At 36.4% G+C, this 17728-nt stretch overlaps 1 protein-coding gene across 1 annotated transcript in view; it reads right to left on the bottom strand.

Annotated features, from left to right (window-relative positions):
• Nucleotides 1–17728, bottom strand: part of myo15b (myosin XVB) — a 53116-nt gene that overhangs the window by 23738 nt on the left and 11650 nt on the right. Inside the window, 27 exon segments of the mRNA XM_030163496.1 lie at nucleotides 112–144; nucleotides 1064–1148; nucleotides 1413–1480; nucleotides 4571–4680; nucleotides 4778–4960; nucleotides 5134–5206; nucleotides 6202–6371; nucleotides 6538–6628; nucleotides 6631–6739; nucleotides 6742–6773; nucleotides 6823–6824; nucleotides 6873–6940; nucleotides 6943–6969; nucleotides 7485–7527; nucleotides 7529–7607; nucleotides 7724–7781; nucleotides 7875–7937; nucleotides 12662–12755; nucleotides 13736–13911; nucleotides 14005–14119; nucleotides 15038–15143; nucleotides 15146–15161; nucleotides 15279–15324; nucleotides 15620–15729; nucleotides 15731–15770; nucleotides 16495–16577; nucleotides 16681–16806. Coding sequence (XP_030019356.1) covers nucleotides 112–144; nucleotides 1064–1148; nucleotides 1413–1480; nucleotides 4571–4680; nucleotides 4778–4960; nucleotides 5134–5206; nucleotides 6202–6371; nucleotides 6538–6628; nucleotides 6631–6739; nucleotides 6742–6773; nucleotides 6823–6824; nucleotides 6873–6940; nucleotides 6943–6969; nucleotides 7485–7527; nucleotides 7529–7607; nucleotides 7724–7781; nucleotides 7875–7937; nucleotides 12662–12755; nucleotides 13736–13911; nucleotides 14005–14119; nucleotides 15038–15143; nucleotides 15146–15161; nucleotides 15279–15324; nucleotides 15620–15729; nucleotides 15731–15770; nucleotides 16495–16577; nucleotides 16681–16806 — 2206 coding nt within the window.

The raw sequence follows: 17728 nt of genomic DNA, 5'->3' as shown, positions 1-17728 counted from the left end.
CACAAAAATAAAAATCTTCCCTGAAACCTTGAGCTGTTATTGAAATGAGAATAAAACAATGAAACTAAGAGAAGCATTCCTTTGCAGAAAAGCAAGGGAGGAAATACACACCCATTGGAAAGCTTGGCATTGTCATAGGCATACCTGAAAAAAAGAAAGATCACTTTAGTTTACATTCATATTATATACTCATGTTTTAAAATTCTACCAAGTATTTTACAAAAGAAAATAACTGATTGTTATCACCACCTGTATAATATTGATAAAATGCATTTTTGTGATTGTATTTTCCAGGTTTGTAAATATGCCATATTTGCCACTGATTCACAATGATATACCCTTATAAAAGCCCAGTTTCACCACTTTAGTGAAAGAACAATTAAATCCTACAAGACAAAATACCGTTATATCTGAAAATAATGAGAAATTATTATTTTTTGAGATGCAGTATATAGACACAAATCACATCTACAGCTAATTCACCAGAAACATTATCATGATTAAAATGTGCATGTCAGTTGTTGTCAATAATTATCCTATCTTGTTTATTTATGGACAGACACTGACAAATATTTCAGAAATATAGAGTTGGAACATTCAAGAGAATTGTAATGATGTGTTAAGTAAAACTGAATATAAACAAAGTAAAGCATTTTGTACACATTCTACATAACAGTGTAAACAAAATTAATAAAAATGTTTGCATTGATATTTATTGCACTATAAAATTATGATATATCATTTTGTAGCCCAATTTAATGTGTCCCAATACTTTTGTCCATATGGTGTATTGTGTCGTTGTGTTCAGATACTTAATACTATGTTATTCATTTGAGGTACTACATCATTACCTTGAAAAACTAAGAAATTACAGTAGGATACTATATGTCATTATGTTGAGATACTAGTCATTTCAGCTTATATTTTTAGATACAAAGTCAATATTAGGATAGCAAGTGGCCTTTAAAATGTAAATGTCTCAAATTAAAACAAAAAGTGCAGTGAGTGGTAATAATGCAAACATGTGGACGGTGTCATGGCGATAGAGATCCAGTTTTCCTACCAGCTCCATACATGCCAGGCTGCATGGGTCCAACGCCTCCTCCTCCTCTCATTCTGCGGTTTAGCATGGCCACTCTTTCCATGTCCTAACGCACACACATACACACACACGATACGTTCCATTGTGAAGAACACGGCAGTCGCAAACAAGAGAGTAGTTAGTGGAAATAGAAGCCAGTGACATCACACATGCAGTAATAGGATACAAACAGAGATACACAATCCATCAGAGACGACTGAGCACGCTCTGTAGTATGAAACTTTAACACCTGGTAAAACGTAACCTTAATATTACATACACTTACAGTTTAAACACTCATGAAAGGAAAAAAAACCCTGACATTACTGACCGGGGGTCCATTGTCCAGAACAGGATCAAACAAGTCATCAACATAGGCATCCATCTGTCGACCCCGGCCTGCAAACAAGTGGAACGTAATGCTTAATTAACCCACACAACACCCTGCAACCTTATGTGGATTATGTCCAGTCAGTTAAACCAGCAGACCAAACCTAGTGTGAACGTACATGGTTACGTTTGTGCCTTACTTCAAACAGTTTCAGTTACTTGAACTTAAAGGTCGGCACAGTGACTGGAAACACAATCAAGTGAAAGTAAATCCAGAGTAACTACAGACCGAAGGACAGCTTGATTCATTAGCTGGATAATGTATGAATGAGGTGAGAGTTAGACTTTACAAAAAGTCTGTTGCCTTGTTGAATTAGGGTGTGTAGGAAACTGGTGAGTGACAACTGATATGCTTATTATTCAGGGAGTTCTCAGCCATTATAAGGATTTGTAGCATCCACAAGCTATTTTAGGAACCACCTAAGTCTCATTCAATGTAAAATCAATGTAGAGAGAATGAAAGCTAAATGAAATGACTTTTCCTGGATCTGATGATTAAAGTGGGGTGTGAGATGTTTTCCTGGAGCATTTTTTACTACATTGCAAAAAATCCCCTTCACACACCGATTATAACCAATTAATTAAATGCTCTAACACAAAAATTTAAAAAAAATGGAGTCACCTGTGGAACGGACAGGACTGAAAAAACACCATCCAATCATTTTAAGCGCCCAATTGAAATGATTGAACGGTGATATGTCTATCAAACTCAACTGTCATTTGTCCCTCCCCCCTCTGCGCGTACCCCTCTTCATGAATGAATTGTGCATTCTCAGAGGCTTGGAGCACTTGTTCAGGAAATGAAGCGAGAGCCCGAGCTTGGTTATATTAGGATGAAAAGTTCAATGGCAAACTGTTTTGTCACTAACATAAATCACTAGGAAATGTAACATTAGTCAGATAGTATGAACTGGGGCTGTTCGGTAAGAGCGGGGGTGTTGGAGGAGACTGAATGAGGTACACATGGATCGGAGCCGAAGCCGGGTGAACTGTTGCTGTGCAGCGCTCGTGAACCCTTGGAAACAAGCACTGCGGGTGCCAGTACTCTGGATGCATGGCTTCGGGGGGACATGTGAAGAAAGGTGTTTGGACTTTTGAATTGAGTATTTTCAAAATGTAGCTTGCTCGAACCGTTTTTCTAAGATCACCTATCCCACCTTTAAGATAGGGTCCCAACACAACGAATTAAGCGATGGAAGGACCTCCAGAAAAACTGTACACTAATGTTAAATAAAAGACAAACAGCAAAAAAAACCCAAAACAAAAACAAAACAAACAAAAAAAAAGAGGACATACAGCACCTTCAAAAAGCCTTCTGGAAACCAAAGGAAAAGACTATCTGTGGAATAAGCATGATTTGCAAGGATGTTCAATGTTGAATTGTGAGACAACTGGATGATAGGAACAATTTGTGAACATTACCACCTGCACTTCCCTCTGTAAAATAAAACGCTGTAAGGTTCCACTGGCCCGGAAAAACATGTATAAAATAATCCTTCTTCCCCTCGCAATAACCATCCTGAATAATCAAAAATGAACACCTTGCTGTTTTTAACTGCATCCCTCCTCCTTTTCAGCATGATTGCACTTGAAAGCTGTTTTAACGTGTTTTGTTTTAATGTTTGTTTTCAGTGTGTTTCTTTATCTGAGCCTGTCAAAGAAGAATTTCTGTCACTTGTGACAATTAAGTCTATCTATCTATCTATCTATCTATCTATCTATCTATCTATCTATCTATCTATCTATCTATCTATCTATCTATCTATCTATCTATCTATCTATCTATCTATCTATCTATCTATCTATCTATCTAATCTATCTAATACCTGTACAGTCAAAAGGCAATGAGAGGTAGGTTGTGGAAAGCACAGGAGTCCAGGGAGCTGTATAGTACGACATAAGCCCCCTAAAAACAGGATTTGTGAAATTCTGGGGCTTTAAAATATTGATAATATACTGTTTTCTCATGCATTTTACTTTTTCTGTATCTTTCACATCAAGTAAGTTTGCGAATTACTCAAATAAACTGTTCTCTTTTTCTCTCTCTGTCACTGTTTCTCATCTGTTTTTAATTTTCATTTATATTTAAAAAAAGACAAAAACAAAACAAAACAGCAATACATGAGGGTTCAATTAAGTGCTTAATCAATGCTGTTTCCAAATACAAAAACAATAAAAGAAATGGACTGAAAATAGGGCAGCGGTTTAAAAACCACAATCCAAAAAACACTTCCTGGTCAGAAACAGCTGATACTGAAGATTTACAGATACATAAAACAATAGATTTTGGTTCTTATTGTTTTAAAATTATGCACATATTTTCTCTCAGGAATGTGCTTCTACATAGCGAGTTTCTGACAGTGAATTTCTCATTGTGTATTGCATTAAAAACCTGAAATCTCTCTCCAAGACAAGTCTAATTTGTCCAGTATATACCATTTAATAATTACTGGTATAAATCTGGAGCCATAGGTTCCTTTTTTTTTTTAATCTGCACACTGATTTTTGTTCTACTTTATGTCAATGTTTTAAAGTGATCATGTGATCCAGAGAGACCAAACAATGAATTTTGTGCTGAATTTGAAAACTTCTATTTACCACTAACATTTGTATTAAAAATCTGCATTTTTTTTTCCAAAGGCTGTTGTTATGTTACAATGAATAAATAAATCTAATCCTAATCTGATAATGTGTCTGTTTTTTCCTTTTGTGAATGCAATTAGATTCTCCTCAAAAGCTGAGAGATTGTTCATGCACTGATTCAATTCAATTCAACACACTGTATTTGTCCCAGAGGGGCAAATTAAAAAGAGCATAAACGTAGCTCTAAAAGGCAAGACTTGTCATTAAATGTGCATCCTCCCCTTTCAAGAAAATCAGTAAGACAAGTATCATCCATATCTTTGAGAAGGATATTTTATCCAGTTGATGATGCATAATTTAGGAAAGTGTGTCTACCAATTCAAGTCTAGTCAATTGCAAGGCTTGATATTACAATATTCCCTCAAGTGGCTTCATAATTTGAAAACTGTGCATTGTCTTCAGTTCAAAAAAAGGAAAACTTCTTCAATGTGTATCCTTTCACAGTGTGATTCCTACCTTCATGTGGATAATCTCTTCTCCAGGGGTTTCCTTCAAAAGGGGGCAGCCCTGGAGCCTGCACTGGAGGAGCTGGGGGGATAAAACCATCCAGATCTGAAGCTGGCATCCTAGACAGAAAACAGAAAGACGGAAATACTCAGAGTGTAAGAACTCTTCTGAGACGATCCTGATTCAGATGCAAAAACGAATCGCTCAGTGTTCTACCTGTCTCCTGGACTGCTGAACAGATAGTCTGAGTTTGTAGATGAAGGGGTCCCTGGTGGTGGCAGCACCTCAGCTTCAGCTCCAGCCAGAAGATCCATGACAAAGTCTGAACCAGCCAGGTCTGACCAGCCATCATCAGTGACTAGAGACACGGACCAGCCCTGCACTGCCTCTGTAACACCTCTGTGTCGCACAAATCCACAGGACACGAATTACATTTCAAGAAAATTTAACAGATAACAGATTTGATATCATGTCGTATGGGCCATTGTACTGCATAGATATCTAGGGCACTTAACATGCGACTCTTCATTATTAATATTACAAATTAAAGTAAAAGATGATAAAAAACAGACCTGAAATGGAGAAGCCACGATGCCAGCTGCTCTCCTGTGGTCCATGACTCCACTTCAGTTGTCAATTTCTCATCTGAAAAAAGGGGAGGATGCACATTTAATGGCATTTAATCCTCAAAGACTTAAAAACATCTACATTTACTAACTTTTGAACCACTGATCCAATCAATGCATTTAAACAATTCAGATAAAATACAGTTTTTAACATTTTCAGCAGCGCCAGATTTGGCTTATTTAGACGTTTAGAGGCTCCATAGTGAACATGAAAACAAGTAATTTTCTGTAACATTGATTTGCCAATAAAACCCCTGTAATTTGACAAATGGCAGTGGTTTCAGACACTTGTTTTTTCCATTTAGTTATGATATATTTTGTTGAAAAAGTCATTTTTCTTGAGTTTTCTCTGTTTTGATTTAATAACCTGTCAGCTCAACAAAACTAACCGTCAGACAACAGAACAAGAATTTAAATGGACAAATACCTAAAACCAGCAAAACAGTCTGAGACCAGTGTATGTCATGAATAACTTCATACAACAGATCAATGTGACAAACTCTGCAGTGCTAAGCTAACACTAAGCAGATCTAACAGTACTTATTATTATTTATTATTCATTATTTTTCTACTGCTAAAACTCACTGAATGAGCCAAAGAGCAAAAATAAAAATCTCATTATGAAGCAATGACTATGTATTTTGTCTTACCTTTGCTGTTTTCTGATCATGACTGCTACTAGCCAATCCACTGTTTTGTGTTACACTAAAATGATTCCCACTTGAAACAAATAGCTCAGGACTTGACAGGTTAAATTTACTCTGAGTTTTAATGAACATGGATGTGATCAGTAAATTAAATATAGGAAAACACCTGATTTTTACTGAAAAATACCAAATGCAGAGTGCAATAGTATAATAATTGCTGATAAATCAAAATGTTGAGAAAAATTCATTTGGAAGCTGCCACAAAAAACAGTTCCTGGTCTTTAACAGCAAAGTTGCCAATGGCTGGAACAGTTTTACAGCCGAGTTATCAGTTTCCCTGCACTATTAGAAGTTCATTCATCCTCACCGTTGAAGGTGTGTACATCCAGCAGCATACTGCCTTTCCTCTGGTTGGAGGTCCACTCAAGCTGTGTGGGGGGGTACAGACGAGTAGTGGGAGGTGGGAGCTGCAGAGATGTCAGTAGTTTGTGTTGGCACAGTGAACGGTACTCCCCTGGACCCTGGTCAGACACATATCTAGACAGGACAAACATCAAGTCACATAGAAAAATGGGCTTTTTACAGAGGTTTTCAGATAAGATATAGTTTTGCAAACAGTGAAGTGCTGCTAATGTGTGCAGTATGCACACACACTACACAGGACATGATAATAACAGACAGCTAACTAAAGAAAAACATGTACTTGAGCAGTGGTTTGTCCAGAGTTGGTGAGGGGGTGAATACGCTGAGGCAGCAGACCAGCAGCAGCCAGCCCCTCAGGCTGCTCTGATCCCCTCCAGGCTCCATGTCTGGTAGACCAGCTGGGCCAGGATCTCGTCTCTTAAGGCTGGTCTGCTCTGGCCCTTCTCCACGATGTAGTTGCCCAACATCTGCTCCTTGCCAGCTCGCTGAGGTCTGACTCGCCTGTAAACCTCAGATCTGGGGGGAAAGACGGATTGGAAAACATTAATGAGGTGAATTATAAGACATCTAGCCTCATTTTTCTGTATAATATGTAATGTAAATGCTCCCACGTACCAGTTTGTGAATCTCAAGGCAGTTCTGGCATCTTCAGGCTCTAGAGGGGTGAGGGGTCTCTGGAGGGGGGGGATCCCTGATGCTGGCACCATGAATCCTAAGCAGGAAAACAACACGAGGGAACAAATTCAGATTCCTTGGTTGTTCAAGTCACTTTTAAACTAAAACTATTTCTTCACACCAGGTAATACATTTAAGTTAAGAGACTGCTAGTTGCTTATTAGACCACTGTTCATAATTATCAACAATATCACAAATATTAATCATAGATATGATTCACGATCATATTACAGTATCTTTACACTTAATCTGAGCCTGGCCATCATCAGCACAGAGGCATAAAAACTGAGTGAATGTGGACTTTAAATAAACATAGTGGCATGAGACTTGACTGATCTACAGTATTTTTGCACTTTACATATTTCTATAGATGTCTTTACTCTGAGAACACATGTTACTAATCCAACCATCAGTTCAGATCATCACATATGTTTAAGGAATGTTCAGTAGAAATAGAGGTTCGTGGCAGCAAGGTGAGAGTGAAGAGTAGAACAATTCAATGTGTAGTCTGGATTATAAATGCATATGTGTGTGTGATCGTGTCTTGCTTACCCTTAATATGGACTTGGCATAACGAGAGAATGGATATCTGTCTATCCAGGGGCAGGGTGAGCTTATGTTCACTCCTCACCTGTGGAGGTGCAACATCTGAGACCCCTGACACATGTGGCCGCCCTGTAGGACAGAGACACAACTACAATCACAAACTGACAATATGTTCCAACAAAAGAGTACCATTTTGTTTTGTGTTTGTGCATAATGTTGACACGGAGCTTTTTTCTGAACCTCACCTGCTGCACTTCGGAGTCTGGCTGACAGCTCAGCAGGGATCTCCAACATCCCCACATCCTAACAGGACACAAACAAATCAACATGTGATTTCTGCTTTTTTTAAAGGAAACGTCATATCAATGATTGAGGAATACATTTCCATTCGCTTACCATCCCTGGAACAACAGACTTTGTTTTTGTCACTGCCTTTACTTTACTCCTCTCGTGAAAATCCTACAATTAATGACATAGACAAGCAGTCAGTCATTCTGCATTTTATTTTTAGAATTAGTTTCTATCTGGAAATCCAAGAGTCAGAAAAATAACCCTCAGTTTTTCCTTCAACACTCCCTCATCTCTCCCCTGGGTTAAATCAGACCTATTCTTAGATACACACTCTGTTATATACTCCTGTAACACCCACCAACGTTTTGCCCCACCCTTACAACAGGTAAGCAGTTCCAAAAGTCCAAAAAGGTTTGTTTTTATCAGAAGGTTTACAGCTTACGGAGAGAAGTCACCTGAATGACGCAAGGCAACATATGCCAGATATGATAGCATAATATATAGACATGAACCCCACATATCCATTCCATTTCCATATACTTATAACGTTTATATATATTTGGCTCGTATTCAGTTTTTTATTCATTGTGTGTGTGTGTGTGTGTGTGTGTGTGTGTGTGTGTGTGTGTGTGTGTGGCATGCAGATTAAACATGGGCGTGCAGCACACACGCATTCATAAAGCAAATGTTCTTTCATCGCAACCTCACTCCAATAATCGCAAAGTTATCAAATAACTAGGAGAATGAGCCTGCACATACAGACTGGATGCCCAGCCCTGCTTCACCTACACACCAGAGGGTTTACAATGACAGACTCTCCCAAACCAAACATGAGAGTCACAAATTATGGTTGATCAAAACACACCCTGGCTCAGTCACTTGAAACAACAACTTTGGTTGGCTGCATGGTATTTTAATCACTTTGGTTACATTATTTAGATATTTCCTAGAGTGTCTCAGAGAGAGAATTATCCAATATAAATAGCTACTATTCATGTAAGGGAAAACCAGGGGAAAAAAATCTGGCACGTATGTGTGTTTTTCAAGCAAATATATTAGGAATGTATAATAGAATATAATAGGAAATGTGGAGGGAAAAACATTTGATTATTTACATAAGGTATTAAATCTTTATGTTACAGAGTAAATTAAATCGATTTGAAATTCGTTGACATAATCTCTGGATATCATAGGTTGAATTGCAATGATTCTGATGGACCCCTGAGTCTCTATTTACCACAGTTATCAGGTCAAATTGGCAATTCGTGTACCACTAGTTTGATCAAATACCTGTAAATACACAAAAAAATATATATAAATAGATGCTTTACATTAATCAACATATGTTACTTCACTGGATTTAAATACATCTTTAAGGGTTATAATACACACAATTAAGTAATCCTAACACAAATACGTCCATTCTCAATAGTAGCATTAGCAAAGTTAGCATGCTAAATTTAGACCATAGGATGCATTTTAAAAATGATGCACTATAACCACCAAAAAAGCCTGTTTAGAGCATCATAGTTAGCATGTTGTCTGTGTTTTAGCTTAAGCCACCATTGTCCTATTTACTTTTTATTTATTTTTTTTTTTAACAATACAACAATACATGTGTTAATGTGCTAATGAGAGACTGCATTGATGTGCTAATTAGCAAATGTTAGCATACTACTAGAGAGCATCTATAAAATGGTAGCTAAGCATTAGATAAAGATTAGCACTGTTGTTGTTAGCATGTTAGCTTAAAATTAATATGGAAAAAAACACAAATGGTAAATCAACTGTAGATACTGTGACTTGTTATTAAAGAACAGGGGAAATGTTTACAACCGCTGTTTATACACAACTGCTAAACTAAAGAAATGCTAACTGTAAAGGCTATCTGTTTTTTAGCAGTTGGCCTGGTATGAGTACTGCTCTTTTAAATGAAGTGGAATTAAACAGAATTTACTAAATTTAAATTATTTCCACGATGAATCTTTCAAATAAATGACCTTGTTGGTAAAATAGTTTAATCAACAATAAAGTGATACTAATGACTTTGAATCAACAGCATATATCTTATGCATGATCTGACCAAAGTAACAGGTTTGTTTATCATCAGTTTAATCATATATTGTCTCAGAGGCTCATGACACAGACTGGAGACACATAGAGACAAATTGTCTATTAATTCTGATATTTCTTTTTAAAAGTAATGTTCAAGAAGAGTCCAACTAAGCTGACATAAGCAACCTATGAGCAACAGACCAACTGTGCTGTCCATAGTCCAAGCCTCATAAAACAATAACATAAAATACACAGGCAGTAACACACTGGAATCAAAAGAATAAAAAAAAATAAAAAGATAGAATTGTCAGCATGTGTGTACGGAAGGCAATAAGTAAATTAGATGACTGGGGCTAGACTGTTTTGAAACCTGATACAGATAGGTCCATCTTACTTTTTTGTACATTCTCACAGTACAACCTGCTGCTGAAGTAAAAAAGATGATGAAGATATGAAAACATTAAGTATCTGATGTGATGCAGGGGGAAAACAGAAACAGCCGGCCTACCTGTTAGAGCTGTGGAGCTGGAAGTCTGACAGACTGGTTTCAGAAGGCGGAAGGAAAGATGCACTGCTGCTTCAAATTTCACTAAGAGGGGTTGAAGTCCAAGACAGAGTGTGGCCGAGGTGTAGGCAGGGTGTGTGTATGTGTGTGCGCATGCAGGGACATGATTAATGCAAGATAAGAGAGCCAGTTAAAGGAATAGGAAAAGATTATATAAAAAGATTGTAATATTGTCAGGAGCGCTATTGCTGTATGTAGAAAAAATGAACACTGGATGTTTAATATTAGGATTTTACAGTTGTTACTATTACTTTAATTCATAAGTGTGTCTATTTCTGGAAAACCTTCACTATTAACTTAAAAATGTAGACAAAAAGGCTGCATTACGTTAACTAGAATTATTCTTATTCATGGTGTCAATATGTTACAGAAAGAATGGCATAAAGGGGATCAATGATTTACTATCACACCTTCCTCTAGTGATATTCAGAAACACTTTTTTGGTTTCATTTCTTCAGCCATTGAGAAATCTGTTTATGAGAGTTTTATTTCCGCCCAATTACACTTGAAATGACTGTGAATGAAAATTAACTTGTTGCACTTACTTGTTTGTAGATAAGTGTTCCTGATAAACTGCATAAAACAATGTCAGTAGGTGAGGACTACGGCTACCTTCTTTTATTTGTATTTTTATTGTAGGTTTTATATATGATAAACAGATTGGATGGCACTTTTAATTTCATTGTGCTTGTTACAATGACAATAAAGACATTCTATTCTATTCTATTCTATTCATAAGAACTATTTCATCCACATTTTGAAATTCCATAACACAGTAGTGATTGTAGATCTATAAAAGACAATACTGTTGAGTTTCTTGATGTATAATGTGATTTATGTGGTCACTTGGAGGCAGTGGAATGAGGTAAGCACGGTCACTGACATTTCAACATGTTAAGAATCAGTTCTTTTTTATCAATACAATAAACAATTATCAACATTAGCATCAATTTGTAGTCATGTTTGTATCTGTATTGAACTAAAAAGTGACATTAGTATGTAAATACAGATACATGTAAAAGGTCCATAGAATACTATTTAGGGTGTTTAGTAAAGATATAATTGTGCAAAATTAATTTAGTTTTTATAACATTGTTTTTTTTAATGCACAATCACACAAGAATGACAAATGTTGTGTTTTGTGCATTTAAATTGAGCTATTTTTATCTAAAGACAGGTTGACTGTGCAGGTTGCCTTTTACAGAGTCTACTTTTGTGTTGTTCTTCTAAGATTGTCTTGATAGTTGATTTCTGTATTATTATTTATGTTTGATTTGTTCACATATGTTAAAATTAATTACATGTTCAGACTAAATCACTAAAATCAAATAAATAAATCAGAACAGACTTTCTCTTGTATGTGTGTTGTTTTTTTTTCTTGTATAGTACCACTTACACCCATACAAGTTGTGTGTGTGTGTATATATATATATATATATATATATATATATATATATATATATATATATATATATATATATATATAATATATATAATGGCTAGGGTGTACTCCATTATCTCTTCTGCTGGAGTGTTATATGAAACTTTATATTCACTGAACTAAATAAAACAGAAAGAATAAATCAAACACCGTAAAGTGACTTCTGCATTTTTTGCATTTACTGTAGATGAGGGTGAGTGGGTACGGGTTAATCAGTGGTTGTAACTAGACTGTTAAATGTCACTAAATACCATACACGGGAAATTTGACTAACTTATGTTGCCGGTAACTGTGACTACTCCAGCTCCTACGTCAAGTTAGCAAGTACTACATCTGACAAATGAAGGAAGACAAAACTGATATTTAAACTCTATTAAGCCTTAAAGATGTAGAGATATATTGGTGGTGACTTCCAAATACATTTCTTCTATATTTAACCTTTCCTAAATGATTTATAACCATTTATTCGGGGAATGCAATATCTCATATACCCTGGTTGTATAGTAAAGCTATTTCAGTGATTTATATCAGTAAAAGTAGGTTGGTAGGTAGAGAAACTAACTAAAGCAGCACAAAAATATTAAGAGGAAGTGACAGAGGAAGGAGATTCTAGTGTAAAAAGTGCACTTTGACTCCTAATTTGTTCATCAGGTTGTTATCACCAAGGATGAACATATTGTTTCCATTACAACTCATGATACTGAAGCTGTCGATCTTGCGTAAGGCGCAAGCGGAGCAAAGATTTATAGCTCAATAAACTCAGTAAACATAGGGTTGCCAAGAAACGTGGACAGGGCCTCAGTGACGTTTTTTCTTTTAATATACATCTACCTTCCTCCAATGGCGTCGTTTGATAGTGTTCCTGGTTATCATCATCACCGCCCAGAATTGGTTAAAAGACTGCCTCAGACGCTTGTAGTACTTCCTAGTAGAACAGAGGGGGCAGTCACACACAAATATACAGGTAAACGCAGCCTTCAGGTGAAATAAAACTACCTCAGCTCAGCTCTGTGCTTTGAGAGTTGGATTAAGTATCGTTTAAATTATTTTGCTCCACTAATTTCAAGGTATGGAAACTCTTTCATAGATAATACAAATAAATAACTGCTGTCTACACTGGTTAAAAGGCACATTTTAATTTCTTCTGCTTTTATCAACACTTAATTTTTCTATTACCTGCATCTATATTTTCTTATTTTATTTTCATGTATTATATATTTTCAGATATTTTCTTCAAGCACCACACTACAGTCATGGCAATAAATTGAATCTTTGTGAATCCTTAAATTGCTTATAAATGGCCATCAATGAACCTCAGAAACACATGTAAATAAAATAATAATATAATAATAATAATAATAATAATAATAATAATAATAATAAACTAAAAAACTGAGGCATTCAACTTGTGAAACAAATTTTGTGTAGCTGCAAAAAGTTTTTGTCACGACTCTACAGATCTGAAACTACTTTATTTTTGTGCAATGTGTTTAATTTCTTTTTACTTTTATACCAAACAGTGTTTTACTCTGTTGACCTCTCATTTGAAGTCCCAAAAATAGTCAGAATATCCAATACCAGATCAATTTAACAACACACTGGGTTATTGTGATTCCTAAATATGATTCTTTCCAGTTAAATCATTGTTGAACTTGTCTTTTATTAAGCTTGAATTTTCTTTTATTGTATATAACTACATACTGCATTTATTTAGTTTTATTACATGAAGTTTTTATTCGTTGCATTTTATTTAGTGTTGTAACAATGAGTATGCTGCTGTCTTAGCCAGGCCACTTTTGGAGAAGATGGATTTTTAATCTGAAGGAGAGTTTCACCTGGTGAAATATACGATATGTACTGTATATTTAATATTTCACAGAAAACATGAATTCATAGTAGTGTTACCTGGCCTGGTGTCCTCGGATGTGGCTCTGGATGACAATGGCTTTCTGTTTGAAGAACCTGAAATTCCTCCTGCACAGGAAGCCTCTGATGTTCCTCTGGATGGTGATGGCAGCCCAGGTCTGGGTGCTGCTCCACTTGTCCTCCAGCTGCTGATACAGGAGCTCCTTCAGGAAAACCTTACAAACACAAACAGTTAAACATAGTCATATCTACATTCAAGGATTTATTTTGTACTTAATTAACATTGAAAGTGGTGTGTGTTGTAAGACCTTGGTGAGTCCCAGCTGGTACTGCCCCTGCTCTGCTCCAATCATGTCCAGAAGAGCAACCGTCTGGCCTCGGTCTGATGAATCTCCAGTCCGTTGGTTCAGCAGCACCCCATACCTGTACACACAACACATCACATTCAGGAAAATGCAATTATCACAGGTGATGCTAAGATAAGCTCATAAACATCATATTTCAGCTGGGGGATCACTCTTTTTTTGGCATTTTCTATCATAATTTAACAAGCAAAAAAAAAAAGGATGATAAACTATTCAAACGGAATTGAAAATACTACTTTCTTCTCTTTTGTGAGCAGGAAGTAATAATAATAATAATAATAATACGAAACAAGTGGTGCCAGAAACAACAAACCCCGCCCCTCACACATATTGTATCTTATTTTGGCACCGATCCAGCTGATATCATCATGTCTATGCATGTGGTGATGTCAACATATTAACTGTCCCTATATATGTGCCAAGACTGAAGCAAATTGAAACAAAATTGATGTTTTTATAGACATGTGAAATTCCGCCCATTATAAGTAAATGGGAGAGTAAAAAAGATTTTATAAATTCATTAAAAATTTTAACTTTGACCTACTTTTCCCAAAATGTACCAACATGTATTCTGCATCACCGGCCATCTATAACCCAAATTTGGTATGAATTCACCCAATACTTTTGCTGCTACATACATTTGAAATTTTGCTCATTATAAGTAAATGGGGAAAAAAATAAAAGATTTTAAAAATTAGTAAAAAATTTGAACTTTGACCTACTGTTTCCAAAATGTAATGAGGTCTATTCTGGGTCACTGACAATCTATAAACCAAATTTGGTATGAATTCAACCAATAGTCTTGCTGCTAGAGAGTTAACAAACAAACAAACTGAACCAAAAACAATACCCCTTGCCTCCCCTTCGCGGGGGTGGGGTAATGAGAAAGACAAGAGAAACAATATGAGTAATTTATATCAAGACTAAAACAATAACAAACTGAACAGCATGAGGATAAATAGTAGGCTGTCAGCACCTTTCAATAAAGTAAGAATACTGAATCCGGACTGGGAAACCTTCTTTTCTGATGTGGATAGTCTCTAACATCCCAGCATGCCTTAGTTGGGCTGACACATATTCCCATCAAAGATTCCTGGAAGCTGCCGAAAACACACCACACGTGAGTTCACACACAGTTACAGTAAAAAAGAAAAAAAATCTGAAATGTTCATCAGATATGATACTAGTTAGTGTCAGGGTGAACTAACTGGAGTTACCTTGACGTAATTTGGCTTCAAAACAGCGGATAAAGTGGTTTTGCATCTGGAAAAAGTGTTCAACACAATGGAACATTTACACACAGCCAGTGCTGGACTCAGTATGTCATGTATCTGCTTACAGTGATGATCTGTACCAAATGAAAATATTAGGAGCTTACACCAGCAATTATAGATCTCATATTTCTTTCCATGATGTGCACTTAACTCACGTTCTCCACAAACCACAGCTGGTTGATTTTAAACACATGCAGTGAAATATTCTCTTTAAATGACACTCTGGCTTTCGCACAGACTCCTCAGATTTGCTAATGTCAGCGGTGTGTGCTCACAGACTCTACCTCTCCAGGCGGGTGGTGAGCTCAGTTAAAGACTGAAGGAAATGGAAGCGGCAGTGGATGGCTGCTGGCGGAGGGCCCTTCCCTCTCCAGCCCAGCTCTCTCTGTTGAATTGTAACCGTCCTGAACTTTCCTGAACAACTCTGATAATCATCTGAAAGCACAGGAACATAAACAAAATAAAGTCATATTTACACAATATTCATTTAAAGGAGTGATATTTGGTTTTTTAAACGGAATTATGTATTTTAGAAACATTTCCCTGTGGTCTACATAAACTGTAAATGCTATGCTTGCATCTGAATTCTTCATTAATTCAACTCCACAGGTCCATCTTCAACCCTGTTTCTGAGTAATGACACAAGAAAGGTCGTTTTGAACGCTGGCCCTTTAAATGCAAATGAGCCACTTCACACCCCACCTCCTCCAGGTTGTTGCTCGAGCTTCTCTGTCCCATTCAGCCTCTTGTCTTTGTTAATACAACCAACAACTGAACATTTTAGGTAATCGGCTTTAAGTTTGGACATATTTTCAGTATGGACTACAACCTGTTGTTGACAAACAGTTATGGCGTACTTGGAGAAATGTTCGTCGGAAGTCTTGACCTTATATGTGCAAATGTCATGACGTAACTAGATATAGATGTAACAAATTAAGAAGGAATTATAATGGGTTGTAGAAATCCACTAGATTTTTTCAAACTTTTTGAACTGTTAGGGTCCAAATACACAAATAAATGTATCAAAGATTAATAAAAATGGGTTTAGCAAAATATGACCCCTTTAACAACAAACAGAGTCAACTCTTTCTCTGTCTGTACAACTAATTCAAGTAGAGGCCTTAATCTGTAAGTGTATTCAATATGAGTATTAATTTACTGTACCTTGAGTCGACTTCTGGCAAAAAGCTCCACCACTTCTGTCCTGAACTGGTCGTGGTTCTTATTCAAGAAGTTATGGACCTAAAAAAAGGAGAAAAAAATGCCATTTAAATACAAATTTCCTCACCCCATAGGCTGTAACCCATTTGTTGCATGCTGTACATCAATGTGCTGTGGCTCATACCTGATAGGTTACAGCTCCAGCGTAGTGATAAACAGTAAAGACTGGCATTGGGTTCTTGGGCTTGGCATAGTAGGGGCTGTTCCCATGATGATAGTGGCACTTCTGGAGGAAGGTGTGATCTGTGGCCTTTGGAAGAAACAGAAGAAATCGTAATCAAAACCTACATGTTAACCTACTAGAGCAGGGGTGTCAAATATACAGTCTGCAGGCCAAAACCGGTCGGCTAAGGGTCCAATCCGGCCCCTGGGATGAATTTGTGCAATAAAAAATTTACACTGAAGATGTTAAAAATCAAGGATGTAAAAGTTCAGGGGCCACAATCAGCCCAATTTAATCTCAAGTGGGTCAGACCAATTCTATTATAATAACCTATGAATGATAACGACTCCTCATTTTTCTCTTTAACTGTTAAAAAGTCCAATTACATGAAAATACACATATTACATTTACAAACTATCTTTTCACAAAATGTGAATAACCTGAACAAATATGAACAACCTGAAATGTCTTAGAATTGCAATTTAAACAATGTTATTCCTGCAACTAAATGTTATGTGCATTTGTAGATCCACTGTGATCTGTAAGTTGTATGCACATGTGTAAACGACAAGCTGAGGCATACTATTGTTAGTACTGTACCTTTTTTTCTGAAGAAATTTCACTTTGCTCATGGTTGTTCAGGTTATTCACATTTTTGTGAAAGGATATTTTGTAAATATAAACACGTTCATAATATGATTTTACTTTTCTGCTCTAAAACAATGAACAATTTGGGGTTTTTTTTGTTAAAGTTTCCCCCACACTAAGGCTGAGAGTAGAAATAAGGAGAACTAAAAAAAAACACTATATGGGTCAAAAAGGGTCATTGGCCCATATGTGGTTTGGGTAGAAACCCTCATCACCCAGTACATCTATTAAAAGAATTTTAAAAAAGTCACTGGACCCACAAAACCAAAGATGAAAAGGTCCAACAAAGTGGAAATCAAATGCACGCAGGGAGCAAAATAAGTCAGAATGCAATGATGGTCTTTTTAAGGGTAATATGGGG

Source organism: Sphaeramia orbicularis, chromosome 19 (genome assembly GCF_902148855.1).
Source record: "Sphaeramia orbicularis chromosome 19, fSphaOr1.1, whole genome shotgun sequence".
Classification (NCBI taxonomy): domain Eukaryota; kingdom Metazoa; phylum Chordata; class Actinopteri; order Kurtiformes; family Apogonidae; genus Sphaeramia; species Sphaeramia orbicularis.
Note: the sequence above shows the minus strand (reverse complement) of the source record. Positions and strands in the feature narration are given on the sequence as shown.